At 38.8% G+C, this 16,134-nt stretch overlaps 2 protein-coding genes across 2 annotated transcripts; one reads left to right on the plus strand and one right to left on the minus strand.

Moving 5' to 3' along the window:
• Positions 1-35: 35 nt before the first annotated feature.
• On the plus strand, positions 36-9,954 carry ddx55 (DEAD (Asp-Glu-Ala-Asp) box polypeptide 55). The gene is made up of 14 exons (XM_085167619.1): positions 36-2,140; positions 2,222-2,272; positions 2,940-3,026; positions 3,289-3,380; positions 4,179-4,241; positions 4,500-4,649; positions 5,062-5,254; positions 5,330-5,412; positions 5,593-5,724; positions 5,813-5,905; positions 6,005-6,119; positions 7,058-7,226; positions 7,350-7,636; positions 7,715-9,954. Exons 1-14 carry the CDS (start codon positions 2,033-2,035, stop codon positions 7,862-7,864), a joined length of 1,773 nt encoding a protein of 590 aa, XP_085023745.1. The 5' UTR covers positions 36-2,032; the 3' UTR covers positions 7,865-9,954.
• eif2b1 (eukaryotic translation initiation factor 2B, subunit 1 alpha) lies at positions 7,944-12,368 on the minus strand. The gene is made up of 9 exons (XM_085167653.1): positions 12,057-12,368; positions 11,868-11,969; positions 11,401-11,537; positions 10,013-10,129; positions 9,799-9,911; positions 9,648-9,716; positions 9,479-9,554; positions 8,226-8,351; positions 7,944-8,142 (listed from the first exon to the last, which is right to left on the minus strand). The coding sequence occupies exons 1-9, from the start codon at positions 12,067-12,069 to the stop codon at positions 7,987-7,989; spliced, it is 909 nt and encodes a 302-aa protein (XP_085023779.1). The 5' UTR covers positions 12,070-12,368; the 3' UTR covers positions 7,944-7,986.
• Between the last annotated feature and the right edge of the window lie 3,766 nt (positions 12,369-16,134).

Raw genomic sequence — 16,134 nt, forward strand, 5'->3', positions numbered from 1 at the left:
TGCACCATTACATTAAAATATTCCTTGGAACACAGCTGCTCCTATATTTTTTCAAGATTTTAAGAGGTTTATTATCCCAGAACATAAGGACCAGTGAGGCAACACTGTATCAACTTATCTTAAAATGAGTAATACAAATTAGGCAATCCAATATAAATTTAGAGGGAAAAATGCATATAAATAATTCACATTAATATGCAATGGGTTTTACATGAGAATTATACTTACGCGTAAGCTCTACATCATAACTTGCACCATAACCAGAGCCTCATTATAACAGTATGTCCTAGCCTTCTACATAACTTGATATGCACTTCCTGAGGAATGTAACCACACGTCGGGTGGACACATACCACAGGGACTTGGAATGGCATGGAAGGTTGCAGTGTAGACATTAAAGGAATTTCCTGTTAGGATGTAAATTTCCTGCAAAAGTCAAAAATCAAGCTTTAGAGTGCAAGAGAAGGCTGGTATGAATATAAATATAAACTTTAGGAATTACAGCATATAAGAAATTGTCATGTGTAATGTATTATTGTACGAGTCATCTGCTAGCATTGATGTCTTTAGTGAATAGAAGGCTGCTGCCAATGACCTTCTGTGTGGTACTTGGTCAGTGCATTGCCTTTCTGTCTGCACCTGAGCCATGATGGAAATGCTACAATACAGAGGTCAGCCTGCTTAATTATCCTAGGTAAGTAAAGATAGTTTTTCAGATGACAACGTATTTTATTTGAATCCCCATTTACTTGAAACTGGTGATAACCTCTACAGCAGCTCCTCCAAAGTAGAGGGGCAGGAACTCAGTCCTGTTTATTTTGTCTATGACAATCCACTCAAAGCACTTCATAACTATAGGAGTTATTAGGTAAATGGTCATTCAGGCATGAATGCTGCTGAGGTCTTTGGAACAGGAGTGATGGTAGCAGATTTTAATTGTGTTACCTTAGCTTGAAAGAATAAGATGTCAGTCTGTGGCTCTGAGAGCACCTCTGCGGCCAGAAAACGGGAGAATCTCTGGCAGAAGAAACTAAAGCAATTGTGTCCAAAGAGGAAGCCAGAAAAGCTTTAGTTTTCTAAAGTGTTTCCACATGAACTGTTTAGAGAAAAAAGTACTTTAACAAATGTACCAATAATATAATATGAAAACACCTGACTGCTGCCAAGCTGCTGCTGCAGATGTTTAAGATTAAACTCAATTTAAATACTTTATTGTCTGTTCAATCTCCACTAATGGATCATACGCAGATGTCTGTGGTGGCTGTCCTGTGAGGAACACAACAGCTTTCCCATCAGAAACACTACATATTGATTTTTTTAAAAGTATATTTAAAAGCAGATGAATTAAAAAAGATTGAGGACTGTGACATAGTTAACTGTATGCATCTACGGGAGGATAAAATGAATGAAAAATGTATGTAATGTAAAAATGTACATTTGGTGAACCAGGTGATTTTCCAGAGATGTTAAAAGTGCTGGTGGAGTATGCATCTTGCCTATGTTATTAAACCAGACATGGCGGGAATTACACCCTGTTTTTAAAGCTTTCATTACTCATGTGCTAAACGAGTTACTAATAGTAATTTACATCACACATGTTGGCTGAGTTGGTTTACAAGATAAGCTCACCTGTTGCAAAACGTTTGTATAGCATAACAGAATCCTGCTTGAGATAAAAGGAGAGAGATCGCTTTCACTTTGGTACGTTTTTATTGATATCTGTTTTTAGATTTTGTTAGCTCTCGCTTGCCATGGCGAAACATCACTATTGCAGGGTGCCCAGAATCTGTGGCAAAACCATCCTAAATCATAATAACAATTACATCGTTCAGGACAACGACCAGCAACTGCAGGAAGGTTTTATTTATCATGTGTACAGTCACTGGGAACCATGCAGTTTGGAGAGCTTCTGTCCCCACCCGGCGTGTAAACAGCATCGGACCCGGAAACAGGAGCAGCGTGGAGTGCGACTGTAGCAGACCCACTGTGAACGACTTTAGTTTCGAGCTCTGCTGAATGTTTGGTTTCCAGCATGGATAATACAACAGACGGGACGTGGGACAGATTACCAGTTAAACTCAACGAGAAGATTTTGCAAACGCTCGATGAACTGAAATTCACACACATGACACCTGTACAGGTCAGTAAACACTTTCAGCCCGTGGCTCACACCTCTCCTCAGTAAACACTAAATCTGATCTGTTGGAATTTTCCCTTCTAGTCTGCCTGTATCCCGCTGTTCATGAGTAACAAGGATGTGGCCGCCGAGGCGGTAAGTGCGCCATTTAACCATTAAAAATAAAGATCACTGAATTTTATTATTGCAGATGTTTCAGAGTTATGGTAAACATCCTCCCATCCACCCACACATCCAGCCAGCCAGCCAGCCATTCAGTGTCACGGGTGTCTCGGGTGCCTCTCTCAGCTGTCCCAGGGCTGCAGACAGGGTACACACTGGACAGGACACCAGTGTGTTCCAGGGCTGACAAGCGTGATGACCATCCATGTGCACAGTATACATTATACCGATTAACCACCACTGCAAGTACTGACATTTGAATTTAACTGGACAGGAAAAATTGTCTTGACAGGGTCATTCCATATAAAATCCACCCAATCTGGAAAAGTGGACCCCCAGACATATCCGCTGGTTGTTGTATTTTCAATGTATGTTATAATAAATCATGCTATTTTACCTTAAAAATGTGAACTTTTTCAAAAACCTAATTTATCATTAAGAATTTTAAATATGGGTTTTTGATGCTGCCTGAAAGTAAACGCAGAAATAAGCTTCCGGAATCTCAGAGCTGATGTAACCACCTCAACCTGACACCCCAGTCTGCCGCAAGGTTATCTGCTCAGCACACGTGTAGAGAGTGGTTGTCCTGTGAGTTATCGCAGCAGCTTCTTGTAGCTCACTGAGTGTCATTTGATTGCAGGTGACTGGGAGTGGAAAGACGCTGGCTTTTGTCATTCCTATTATAGAACTCCTCCTGAAGCGGGAAGAGAAGCTAAAGAAGATGCAGGTAAGATTGAAAGTGAAGCAAAGATGGCATTTAATCCCAGTTTAAAAATAAATAGGATGACTAGCAGTGTATGAAGTAATTAAAATTAGCTTTTGTTCTTTTTTTGTGATATTGTTATAGAGTTTAATACCTCCTTGATCCTGAACAGCTGAACTCTGAGTTATGATAATTCTTGATATTTTACAGATAATCTGTGAAATATACAAAGCCTCAACAATATGATTTGGACACTTTGTTAAGCCCCAAATAATGTCTTTTGCAGGTTGGTGCCCTTGTGATCACTCCCACAAGAGAACTGGCCGTACAGATCAGTGAAGTGATGGAGCAGTTTATTGAGAAGTTTCCACAGTTCAAGTAAGTAGAAGATACAGTCTGAAAGGTGCGTTGTATATAATACAAACCCCTTAGTTAATGAGATGAAAAATTCTTAAAACCTATTTAAATGAAGTGTAATGGTTAAAAAGTGTGAAAGTGAACATGTTTGGTTGCACTCCATATGTCAGAAAGAGCAAATAGTGGATGGAAATTTGTGATGTGCTCATATGGTGAAAAAGTCTGCCTTTAAGAGTGTGGTTAGAAAAGTCCAAAGTTAGTGAGGGTGGCCTCTGCCTCTACAGCTATCCTTGGATAAAACTGGAAACTATTCTAATGGCCGTTAATTCATTATTGCTATATACTGAGGTGTCAGAGGTTGTCAAATGTCATCATCATCATAATCTAAGAATGTTTTAGATTAATGTCGAAATTATCCTAGTATATAATACTGGCTTTAATAAATACCTGGCATTATATAGCAGACAGGAAAAGACCATGGCGATGTGCCCATTTACATATGTGACACAGTTACTGTGGTACTGTCACAGTTACTGAAAGAAATATAAAACTGATGAATTTGTGCAGACAGAGTATATACAATGTGTAATAGTCGAATGAGGTAAAGTTGCCACTCTGCTCCTTAAACAAATAGCAGTGCATCACTGATCATGTTATTAATGTGAGCCTATGTCACCCACAAAATACAAGTAAAACCCCTTGAAAAACATAATTATTATTTTAACGGAACTGTGACTGAAATAGTAACCAGTTGTATAAACCTCTACTTCATTAATGATCAGAGAAGTCTTTCATGTTTTCCCACTTGGTGTTTTTCAGGCAGATTTTACTTATCGGTGGCAGTAACCCAGCAGAGGATGTGGAGAAGTTCAAGGATAAAGGGTATGCAATGATCTGAGGGCCTTTCCACCAACACACAACTAGCACAGTTTTTCAGCTGGACTGAAATATATCCATTATAAGCATATAACTTGTTCTGTTAAGAAGTAAAAATTGGGCTGTGTTAATGAAATTAGTTTTTCTGAATGGTTCTTCATATCAATGGACCCAGGAGTATTATATCAAAAACTCCTGTGCTATCCATCACATAATCCTATTAAAAACATCCAAACCTCTTGAATTTGTGCATCTGTGTCTCAGAGCAAACATTGTGATTGCGACACCGGGACGCCTCGAAGATATGTTCAGGAGAAAGTCTGATGGTCTGGACTTGGTCAGCTCAGTTAAAAGCCTGGATGTGCTGGTTCTAGATGAGGCCGACAGACTGCTTGACATGGGATTTGAGGCTAGGTATGGAAAAACTCTTAACATTTATTGTTTTCAACGGCAGAAGAAATTATCCTGAGGCCTATAGCATCTCTTCAGAAAGCTACACAAATGCATATGAAACATGGAGCCCACAAAATGAATAGAATTTCACTTGATGGATAGAATTTCACTTGCCAAAATAGTCAAAAGGACTTGTCTTTTTAATGCTTTAAAGTTGGACATTTTAACATGTGAGTCTATGGGAATTGACTCAGTTTTGAAAAAAGGTTTAGTGACTGTTAGAGGAACTGCAGTTTTTTGTGCGTCACTGCTGGTGAAGTCTAATGTTAAAGCACAGAGCACGACAATAAGAACTATCCAAATACTTTGTGTGTTTGAATTTTGTAGTGCATTTTAACTTGTTATAGGTAATAGTCTGTATTTGTGTATCAAGTCTAAACACCATCTTAGGTTACCTGCCTAAGCAGAGACGTACAGGCTTGTTTTCAGCCACTCAGACCCAGGAGCTGGAGAAGCTAGTGAGGGCTGGCCTCCGCAACCCCGTACGGATCACCGTCAAAGAGAAAGGCCTGGCCCCTGCTGCCACCGCCCAGAAAACTCCTTCCAGGCTGTCCAACTACTACACTGTGAGACAATTATTTATTCATTAATGTAGAAAAGTGTAGCAATGACACAAAAAAAATCTCATGCTTTTATTTCAGATTTGTAGAGCAGAGGACAAGTTCAACAACCTGGTGGCTTTCCTGAGGCAGCACAAGCATGAGAAGCTTCTGGTCTTCTTTAGGTAAGTTAAAGTGGTACACAAAAAAACTTGGTAGCTTTCAACTTTGCTTGTGTGTTGTGCGAACCACTGGACTGCAAACTCATTGTCATGACAACAGTTTCTTTTATTGGAAAATGTTTTTCTCCGTGACATGTCCGATTAGGTCTGTTATGACATCATTCCTTGTCATCTCGTCTTCAGTACCTGTGCTTGTGTGGAGTATTACGGTCGAGCTCTAGAGACGTTGGTCAAGAAGGTCACCATCCACTGCATCCACGGCAAGATGAAACATAAACGCAACAGTATCTTTGCTGACTTTCGGAAACTAAAAAGGTAAAATTCAGTTTGTGTGTACAGGTACAGAAAATATGGCTGTTTTGAGGGGGATTTGTACATCATTTTTTGCTTGTGTGTCATGCAGTGGGATCTTAGTGTGCACAGACGTGATGGCCAGAGGCATCGATATCCCTGATGTTAACTGGGTGCTGCAGTATGATCCTCCCAGCAGTGCCAGGTGAGTCAGTACTAACTACATAACTGGATCTTTTACTCACTGTATGCACCTCTTGCTTTTGCATTTTATTAATTTAATTATTTATTTGGTCTGACTCAGTGCCTTTGTACATCGATGTGGGCGAACAGCAAGAATCGGTAATTATGGCAATGCTCTCGTCTTCCTGCTTCCAATGGAGGAAACCTATGTTAACTTCCTGTCCATCAATCAGAAGGTGAGTTCAGCAGAAGTGATCAGTAACTTTTCACACCACCTCTCTGCTCTGGTTGCTCCTAACCGAGAGTCTGTGCTATGAAGCAAGTTCAGCATACTTGAGACCTCTTTAATTGTATGGTTCACTTACTCAGAACATCAGCAGTCAGGTTAGGTGATCACATGATCATATGATCATGAGGACTATGGAAGTAAACAACCTCAGTATCACAGCTCCTTCATTGGATTACTGTTGCATATTTGTAATTTGTTCAGTTGTAAAAAGCAATGTGTTTTTTAAATGAAGGTCTTTAACCAACATTTAAGAAAATGTAAGCCCCCTTTCACCTGCATTCTCAGTAGTGTTAAATGATCTGTAGGCAAGTAATGTCCCACACCAGTAAAATCCAACACAAGTACAAGGTTTAAGTGTACTAGGATTATATTTATATGAAAGCTCAGAATTATTTTTAAAATTGCTTGCAACCAAAAGGGGGGAAAACAGAAATAAATTTGCTGTTGATAATATTTACCACATGATTTCTAAAAGTACACATTTTTGCATGTTTTGGTTTCTGTCAGCTGGTCCCTCACGATATTGTCCCCCAAAAACACTTCCATTGTGTTTTGTGATTTCTTTTTTTCTGCTTCCATTGTGTTTTATTCAACTTCTATTGTTTTGTGTTTTTGAAGAGTGTGTTTTATATATCATGGTCACTGTACAACATAGATATGAGTTCGAGAAGTTTTGACTTTTAATATACAATTTTTATTTTTCTTATAAACTCAAATTCAACTGTAGTCAAGCTTACTTTTTTTAATTTCAAGTAATAACTTCCATCAAATTGCAAAGGAAATTCTTGGAAATATTTTTTTCCATTCACAGCTAAATTCTTCCGAAAATTATAAGGTGCACAATATGGAACCTGCAAAATCTCATCTTGTTCATCTACTCCCCAGTGTCCACTCCAGAAGATGTCCCCAATAAAAGACGTGGTGGATGTTCTGCCAAAAGTGAAGGCCATGGCTCTGGAGGACCGGGCCATGTTCGAAAGAGGGATGAAAGCATTTGTCTCATACGTCCAGGCCTACGCCAAACATGAATGTAGCCTCATCTTCAGGACCAAAGGTTAAAAAAAACAAAAAAAAACAAAACAGCAAGCACACATGTAGAGCATCCTAAATATTATTCAAATACAAATTTGTTGTATCCACAAACAGAAATGTAATGTGCCACATTTCCGATGTCTAGATCTGGATTTTGGCTGCTTGGCACGTGGCTTTGCACTTCTTCGCCTGCCCAGGATGCCTGAACTGAGGGACAAAACATTTCCTGATTTCATTGAGACGACAGTGGACACAGACACCATCCGTTACAAAGACAAGAACAGGGAGAAGCAGAGACAGAAAGCACTGGCTGAGCTCAAAGATAAGACTCCCTTTCCTAAAAAGAACTTTATAAAGAATAAGGCCTGGTCTAAACAGAAGGGCAAGAAGGAACGCAGGCAAAAGATGGCAGCCAAGAGAAAGCACAATGAGGTATTTCCGTTCATTCATCATTAATGGTTAATTAAAAACATCTGATGACTACAGTTTTAACTTTTGTGTTTTTTGCAGGATTCTGATGTGGATGATGAAGACCTGAAAGAGCTTTTAGATGACACTCGTCTCCTCAAGAAACTAAAGAAAGGCCAAATCAGTGAGGAGGACTTTGAGCAACAGATAACAAGTGGAGCAAAGTCGAAACACAAAACAGAAGAACCGTAACAGTTTGGAAGAAGACAATGGACAATATAACAGCTTTTCAGATGTATCCACCAGAGTTGAATTAAATCTCTGACACACATTTCGTTTTTGTTGGTAGTTTTTATTGGAGAATTGTGAAGCAGTTATAAATAAAGTTTGATGAGTTCATCGCTGACTGCAGATGGGGTAAGGACTCCCAGGTCAGTGAAGAGGAGGGTGATGAGGGAGGGAGGTGTGTAATCAATAATTGGATGTTCTTCTGACAGGTTCTTTGCAGTCTTCAAGGTGTCTGCTTTGTACTGTTGAGCCCCAAAATAGATATGTAAGGAAAGCTTCTGAATATAAAATAAGGGGGGGAGAAAAAAAATCTGTACAGTTTTACCTTAAATTTATCTGGCACGTCCTGCTGGTTGAGCGGGTACAGACGTACGAATTTGAAACTCTCTGCCACGACGTAGAAGGGTTTGTTGTGTGCTTTTGAGCACAAAGCCATCTGATAAGTGCCAATCTGCAAAACAAAACACAAGTCTATTATTGTATCACAAGCTGTGTCACATTTATCACTTTTAGGGTGAACAGAGCGCAAAATTTTAAAATGTCCCATAAAGACAACACATGCAAGCAAACATTAAGTTACGGTTTTAAACAGACTCATATATTGAGGTGAATAATTATAAGTCAATTTGGCACTTGAAGTGCAAAAAAGTGATTTAATACAAAGGCAATATGAGCAGGAAGCACAAACTGTGTTAGTCCAGTGAGAGAGTTATTTGTAAAGAAAACTATTTTCACTAGCAGTCAAAAACTAATGTGTACACTTATGTCTGCATTTTTTTGTTTAATACGAACAAAATTATAGCAGAACTGCTACCACATGTGGTCAGAAAAAGAGTACCAATTTGTTTTTTGGTAGTTCACTGAAAGGCTTCAGTTAAGAGTGAGAAAAACTTTTTTTTTTGTCTTGTTATTCAATATTTGAAATTTTAAAAAACAAACAAACAAAACACTACATTTTCAGAAATATCTGTGGGTGTTTTCTTGCTTGTTTTGGGGGCTTTTTTTGTACTACTCAAACACTAAAGTGGCCCTCCAATGAGATGACAATGCCAGCAGTGGCCCACTGCTCATTTCAGTTTGATACCCCTGCTCTATATTAAAGATGTAGCTGCCATGATATCACTGAGGCATCATTGGTTAGCGAAGCCCTGTTATGAAGCTGCAAACTAAACATTTCCATTGTCTCCATGTTGGTGTCTTAAAACAAGATATGAAAAGTGAGCAGAGCCACACAGTAAAGCATACCCTGCTTTATCGGGACATTGATGGAGACAATAATTTATAATGATCAGAATACAACACAGAGAACCCTGTGCTGTAACCTGACATGCACCACGTTACAAATGTAACTACAGATCACCTTCAACACACTTGGTTTATCATAAAGCGTCACTTATGGCTTGCCTAGACTACAAAATGTTGTGACGTATGGTTTGGAGTTGACGGCACTAATAAAAAAAACAAGTAAACAAAAACAGGAGGCCAAGAGAGGCCCAAAGAAGAAGCAATAACCAGCATTTTAACACTGATTTGAATTTAATTCAATTGAAGAGCATCTGAGTTTTTACTGGAACACACCTTATTGATGATCCCACCACTCTCCACAACTCCCTCAGCACCAACGATGACTAGATCCACTTTTTCCAAGACGTATCTGTAAAGAATGACAAAAAATACAAAATTAATGCAAATGACATTGACAAGAGACATGACATTAAAATCAGATATTATTAACATCTGTATCCACCCCACAGCTGCGTCCAGCACCACCGTTACTGGAACATTGAGTTTCCTCAGGGCTTCTGCCATGTGTTGCCTGAATAAAAAAAAAAGGACATTATTGAGCCTGTGTCCTTTCAGAGTAAGACTACAGTACAGTATATAGACTGCTCCCTCACCCAGCTGCATCAGGCTGTGATTCAGTCACATAGACAGAGAATCGTTTCTTCTCAGCTGCAGCTTTTTCCAGCACCCTGAGGACAACTCTGGAGTAGGAGTGAGTCAGGATTTTCTGAGAGAGACAAGGAGAGGCCAGAGAGAAAAACAAAAAAATCCGCATCACTGAACCTTTTCCCTGTACAGAGGAAGAATTAGGTTGTGGTCCATACTTACAGCGCCATCTTTGATAAAGGTGTGACAGAGCTTGGCAACCTTGGTCCTTGACATGGAGATCTTCTCTAAAAATAGTTCTCCTCTCTCCTCCATCACCTTCTTACAGCGAGACAGGTCCTGAAAAGAATAAATGTTAGCATCTGCCTTGGATTAAGATAACGGGTCTGATCATGCAAACATACAGTGCAACCTCTTTAAATCTGGCCAATCTCCATAGCAGTTCCAGCAGGACTGCTATTTCTAAGTTCCTTCTAATGGTCTTTTTTCCTGAAATCTTGCATTTGTGCATCTACAATGTGTGCTAGAACTTCTAGAACTCCTTCTGGGAAGGAGAATGACATTTCAAAACTGCCAAGGACGGTAGGTGGTTGCTTTCAAGTGTGACAGTGTGTGTAACAGTGTGTGTAACATTTGGAAGCCATTTCTGTGAACTCGGAATATAGAGTCAGAGAAGATCTCAAAGCAACTTACACAGGCCATACCTAGTCAGCAAAAAACAAGCACATCACAAAAGATAGCTAGAAAGTTGCAAACTGCTGAAAGTTCGGTCAAATGAAACTAAGAACAACCTGCAGTAGAGAGGAGAGAAGAAAGCACAGAAGCTTTGGAATGTCTTATAATCTGAGACAAATAAAAGGCTCAATAAAACATGGTGGAAGCAGCATAACAGGAGGGGTCCCTAGTGAGCTTGGCTTCCAGTGTCCCTAGGTCACTAATTTTTATTAGTGATGTGAAAAACAGAGCTGAATGTATACTGAGGTATGCAGAGCTATAATTTCTGCTTACAGCAAAAAACAGCCACATCCAGCCACAGTGACCCAAACCACACTCTAAAAGTAGCGCTGGAGTTTTTGATGGTCAGGAAATGGAATATCCGGAAGCTGTTGGTTCAATCACGTTATCTTAACCCGATCAAACTGTGTTTCACTCACTGAAGACAAAACAAAATACAGACCCATAAACAAACAGTAACTAAAGACAGATGCAGTAATGGCCTGGCAAATATCATGAAGGAGGAAACACATTCTTTGGTGATGTCTGTAAGTTCCAGGCTTAAACCAGTCATCGACTGCAAAAAAGTATGAAAAATAGTCACAACTACTTTCATTTGTCAAATTGTGACACCTCCAAACCTAACAGTTTTCTCTTTACTTTGATTATATTTGTTCTCCTGTATGGACCATAATTTTGCTGTAGAATTGCAGTGTCTCTTTTAATAAAGTTCTTTCGAGAACAGTAGCACTTGCACAGCATCCATAAGATGCTGTGCATCTGACTTGATAACGTACAACAGATCTGGTAGCGCTCTGTTGATTTCACTTAAGTTATTCACGCTTAATCTTGTTAATCAATGTTTGAATGTCCAACGCCAAACTGTCTTCACTCACCTGGTGCTCCAGAGATGTGAGGCTTATGAAGCGCAAGAAGAGCTCCCCTCCCGAGGAGACAGCCACAGAGGAGTCCACTCCTGTAAGGCAGTCTGTGGCTGACGTCAGGCTCTCCCTCAGGCCCAGGATTGTTTCACCTGAAGGGGGAGAGACAGCTTTGTCATCCTAGTAGTTCCTTACAGTGCTCTTTCAAATCTGTGAAATCTTTATTTCATTTATGGTAGAAAAATAATAATTCTTATTAAAACTTGACTTGACATGTGGGCTTCAGTAACTTTTTAAAGCACTCTAGATGCTGTTTTCAGATCTTGGCCCACATGATTATCGCAGAGAAACGACAAAAAAACCACTATTTACAAATTGAGAAAACACAAAAAGGCTAAATTTCACGTCTTCCTCTCCATATCCAAGCGAGAATAAGAAAAGCCGAGACGTGTCTATATTAACACCAAGGGCTTAACACTAACCTTTATCTCTCTTGAGGAATTCAAGCAAAGTACGGATAGCAGCAACAGCAGAGGCCATGTCCGGGTCTTTCCTCATCTGATCCCTGAAATACTCCACCAGCTCTGTCCCAGAGATAGAGGCACGGAGATATCCAGTTAATATTTCTAACACAAAAAGCAGAAAATTATTTTTAAAATTAAGTAATTTACCTTCGTTGTTCATCCTGAAAGCAACAACAGTGCCTGGATAACCACAGAAGATTTCTACAGGTTTCAGTCAGTGCGCTCTTTCTGACACATGCCAGAGCGGCTGACTCCGCTCACTGTCTCCTTCTTTCAAACGAAAATATTCACAGCGCTTGAAATATTGTTTTAAGTCAGCCCCACTCTGAATGTCAGCAAAACCCCGCTGAACTCTGTCTAAAAGTTGCTCCTGTCACTATTTCCAACTTACACACCATTAGCTAATCCTGCAAAAGGCAGGTGGACGTGTCGCAGAGTAATGACGTAGGACAAAAACGTCTCCCAGACGCCGTGCCGTTCACGTGAAGTTGGAAATGTGATGTTTTTTTAGGGTGTTGGGTGGGATGGATTCTTTAATTCGTTTATGTGTTTGTTTGGTTTCTGTTTTCGTTTGTTTGTTTTTATAAACCACAAAATAACAGCAAAGACTGTAAAATAGTAACATAGTAATGCAGAATCTCCACAAAGTGCACAGAGAGTGAAATAACCATAAATCAACAACAGAGAGATAGAAATGTCTATTAAAACCTCAAAGATACTCACTTACCTATAACGAGAGACAATCGGACCATACGAGAGTCAGAGACAAAACAACTGGTGAGGAACCATTTGAACTTTTTATTGGTGTCAGATCCATCCATGTTAACGAACAGTATAGCACAGACATCTAATAAGTTGCTTATTCCATTCTGTAATGTAACTTAAAGGAAATATAAGTGTTTCTTATTCTAGTGTCCTCTGGGCACAGTGGGTATGAAGAGGTACAAGAGCATAAAACAACGTTTATTATGAAATTATTATGAAATATGTCTTCATACCAGCAGTTATGATATAATGACATTTATAATAATTATGTACCTTAATTAAACTACAAAGCAATATTACGGGCCATTTATGAAATTAAGTACACTGCTTACACAGGGTGAAGTGTCAACACATACTTTATTGTTCCATAATCCAGCTTCCAGTTAATCTCGATACCTTTCACAGCAACAAATATAGCTAAACTGGTCCCAAACCTTTAACCTGTACCACAGTATATGAACTAAAAATGTAAACACCAACACACATAGCAACAAAATACATATTTTAAAATGTTAATGAATTAAATCAAACTTGCTAATTAATGTCAATAATGATTTTTCTGTGGGCTAACTTGACTCCAATAGCTTGTAAGCGCATGAAGGAAAAGCCAAAGATTAAATGCTAAAAGTTAAAGAAGGAAGAATGTTATACAGAGTTTGTGGAGGAGCTGAAGTATGTGAAGGAAGAGACTATTAAAGAAAAAGTGGAATAGTCAGGGAAATGAAGAACACAGACAGGAGTACTGGGAGGCTGGACACTAACAGCCTCACAATGAGCTAAGGATAAGGTAACTTGTGAGGATAAGGGAACTTGTGAGAGAGACTGAGCTGGAAAGGATGTGCAGCAGTGATTTGTCACATAGTAGGAGAGATGTGTTAACAGGTGATGAGAGTATGGTGAGAAGATAAAATGGAGTACTTTGAGGAGCTGATGAATGAAAAAAAAAAATAGAGATGGATGGGAAAATGATATCAGGAAGTCCAGAGGATTAGTAAGGAGGAAATGAGGACAGCGAGGACAGTGAAAAGGGAGTTTGTCCAGATTTAATTCCAGAAAAAAAACAATGCACATTTACTGACAGTGGGTATAACAGACAGTTTGCTGGGAAACATATAAAACATTTTTATACAAAATCTGAACAAGTTTAAAGTGTTTTAATTCCAGAAAATCTCAGGTTTTAAACATCTATCACAATGGGCAGTGCACAAGAGAGGTGACGAAAAGAGTGGCGACATAGTTGAAGATTCAGCCTTGTTGGGTGTGATTAGGAGGGGCTGGATTAGAAATGAGAACATCAGAGGGACAGCTCAGGAGTTTGGAGACAAAGTTCAAGAGGAAAGCCTGGGGTGGTTTGGAAGTGTGTAAATAGGGCATAATGGATATATTAGACAAAGAACGTTAAATATGGAGCTGCCAGGCAGGAGTAATAGAGAAAGATCGCACAGAGTCACACAGAAAGAAGACATGCTGAGGCCTGGTGTGACAGGATGTGATAGAGGTAGCCCAATACACTTTAATGACTTCTAAAATGAAAATAGAAGAAGACTTGTTTTTGCTGTTATTATTATTATATATTTTTATTTTTGATCATTATAAAACTTAAAACTGAAAAAAAAGTTTGATAGTAAGTCTTTGTCCATTTCTTCAGGCCAAGCCCATTCTGCAGTTTTGAATTACACCTGCAGAGGGCCACATGGTTCTTTTCTAACAACCACTAACTTTATCATTAATTATGTTTTTTCTCCATTTGCTTTGGCACAAACCTCACACCAGAAACATCATTCTCACTTCTTAGTGCAGTTCTAAAATCAGTAACATATTTCCCCTACCACACTAGCCTGTCTGAGTGTTTTTATACACACTGCTATTATTTCTACACATACTAAACTACATACACTTCTAGAGATATTTGTTATGGTGTTGATGCACTTCTCACAATGACATTTTACAACTCATGAAAACAGTTTATATGTTTCTTAGTCAGAACCTTAGGTCTGTCACTTTCCTGAATACTGTCCAGCACCGCATTAGTGTTTACAATCAAGTTATTTCAAATTGTTTTCAAATATGTAAAAATGAGCAAATACAGTCACACACTCTTGGTGTTAGCAGTGAAATTGTCCTTCAGGTGAAAACACGTTCTAAGTTTAGTTGAAACAGACAGAAATACATACAGTCCTTTGTCCTTTTGGCACGGGTAATTACATGTATGCATATACTATACATATAGATCCAACGGCCACTTTATTAGTTGCATCTTACTAATCTCAGCTTGGACTGCCTTTTGCCTTCAGAACAGGCTTTAATTCTGTGTGTTATAGACTCAACAAAGTGCTGAAATATTCATCAGCAATTTGAGTTTCCTGTTCTTAGCTGACAGGAGTTGCACCTGGTGTGGTCTTCTGCTGTTGTAGCCCATCTGCATCAAGATCTGATGTGCTGTGCATTCATAGATGCTGTTCTGCATGTCTTGTTTGTAACAAGTCCTCGATTGAGTTATTGTTGCCTTCAGTTCAAAATAATCAGGCCATTCTCCTCTGGCAATAAGGTCTTTTCACACAAAGAAATGTCGATCACTGGATAGTTTCTCTTAGTCAGACCACTTTCTGTAAACCTCGGGGATGGTTATGTTAGGAAAACCCAGTAGGTAGTAGGTTCTCAAATACTTTCCAAAGTGTATAAGGTTTTAATGAAAGTAAAAAGCCATTTAAATGTTACAAAAAGTGGTGAAAGTGTTTTTATTCATTAACCATAGAGTTGAAGTGGTTGTCTGACTTTGCATGTTCTGACAAATGTGAAAAAGGTTTGGATTGTTTTTGTGTCTTTTGCACTGGTGAGTCTGTGATATGGTAAATGTCTTGTTTTGAGAACTGCATGAAAAGTGGCGAGGACAGTGGAGGAAAGTATTCAAAATGGCAACAAACAGCTGAAACTAAGAAAAAAAAGAGTCAGAATGACCCCAAAGAAATAAAGTGAGGGCAAGCAGTTTGAAAGACATGCAAAATGAGCACCAAGAGGCACTGAAGTGCCACGCAATAAACAAAATAACAAGAAAGAAGCAAAAATTGAGAAAAAAGACAGTGAAGAGGGTGACAAAGGAGCAAAATTACAAGAAAAAGCTTAAATAAAGATACCTAAAGGGAAACAACGAAACAAGAAGTGAGGAAAAAAGATTTTAAATGACAATAAAATGACAAAACACGAACCAAAACTGAACCAAAGTGAAAACAAAGAAAGACTGAATAAAAAGATTCAAAATTATGACAAAGGAGAGTCAAAAAATATCAAAGTAAAAAATAAATAATGTAAAGGCAGAAGGGGACACTGAAAAGTAAAAAAGGGGACATAATATGCACAAAAGACACAATACAGCAATACAATATATATAATACAATTATATACATTATGAGGGCATCCAAAACAAGGCCAAGGAGGCACTAAATCATGATTAAGGGACATC

Source organism: Neolamprologus multifasciatus, chromosome 7, assembly GCF_963576455.1.
Source record: "Neolamprologus multifasciatus chromosome 7, fNeoMul1.2, whole genome shotgun sequence".
Lineage (NCBI taxonomy): Eukaryota > Metazoa > Chordata > Actinopteri > Cichliformes > Cichlidae > Neolamprologus > Neolamprologus multifasciatus.

What these genes read in the sequence shown, in the direction of transcription:
- ddx55 (XM_085167619.1), top strand. Translation starts at nt 2,033, where the DNA reads ATGGATAATACAACAGACGGGACGTGGGACAGATTACCAGTTAAACTC. An exon ending in AGAAGCTAAAGAAGATGCAG is followed by an intron (nt 3,027 to 3,288) that starts GTAAGATTGAAA and finishes TGTCTTTTGCAG; the next exon opens with GTTGGTGCCCTTGTGATCAC. An exon ending in TCCTGTCCATCAATCAGAAG is followed by an intron (nt 6,120 to 7,057) that starts GTGAGTTCAGCA and finishes TCTACTCCCCAG; the next exon opens with TGTCCACTCCAGAAGATGTC.
- eif2b1 (XM_085167653.1), bottom strand. An exon ending in ATTCCTCAAGAGAGATAAAG is followed by an intron (nt 11,538 to 11,867) that starts GTTAGTGTTAAG and finishes CTCCCCCTTCAG; the next exon opens with GTGAAACAATCCTGGGCCTG. An exon ending in TCACAGCCTGATGCAGCTGG is followed by an intron (nt 9,717 to 9,798) that starts GTGAGGGAGCAG and finishes TTTTTTATTCAG; the next exon opens with GCAACACATGGCAGAAGCCC.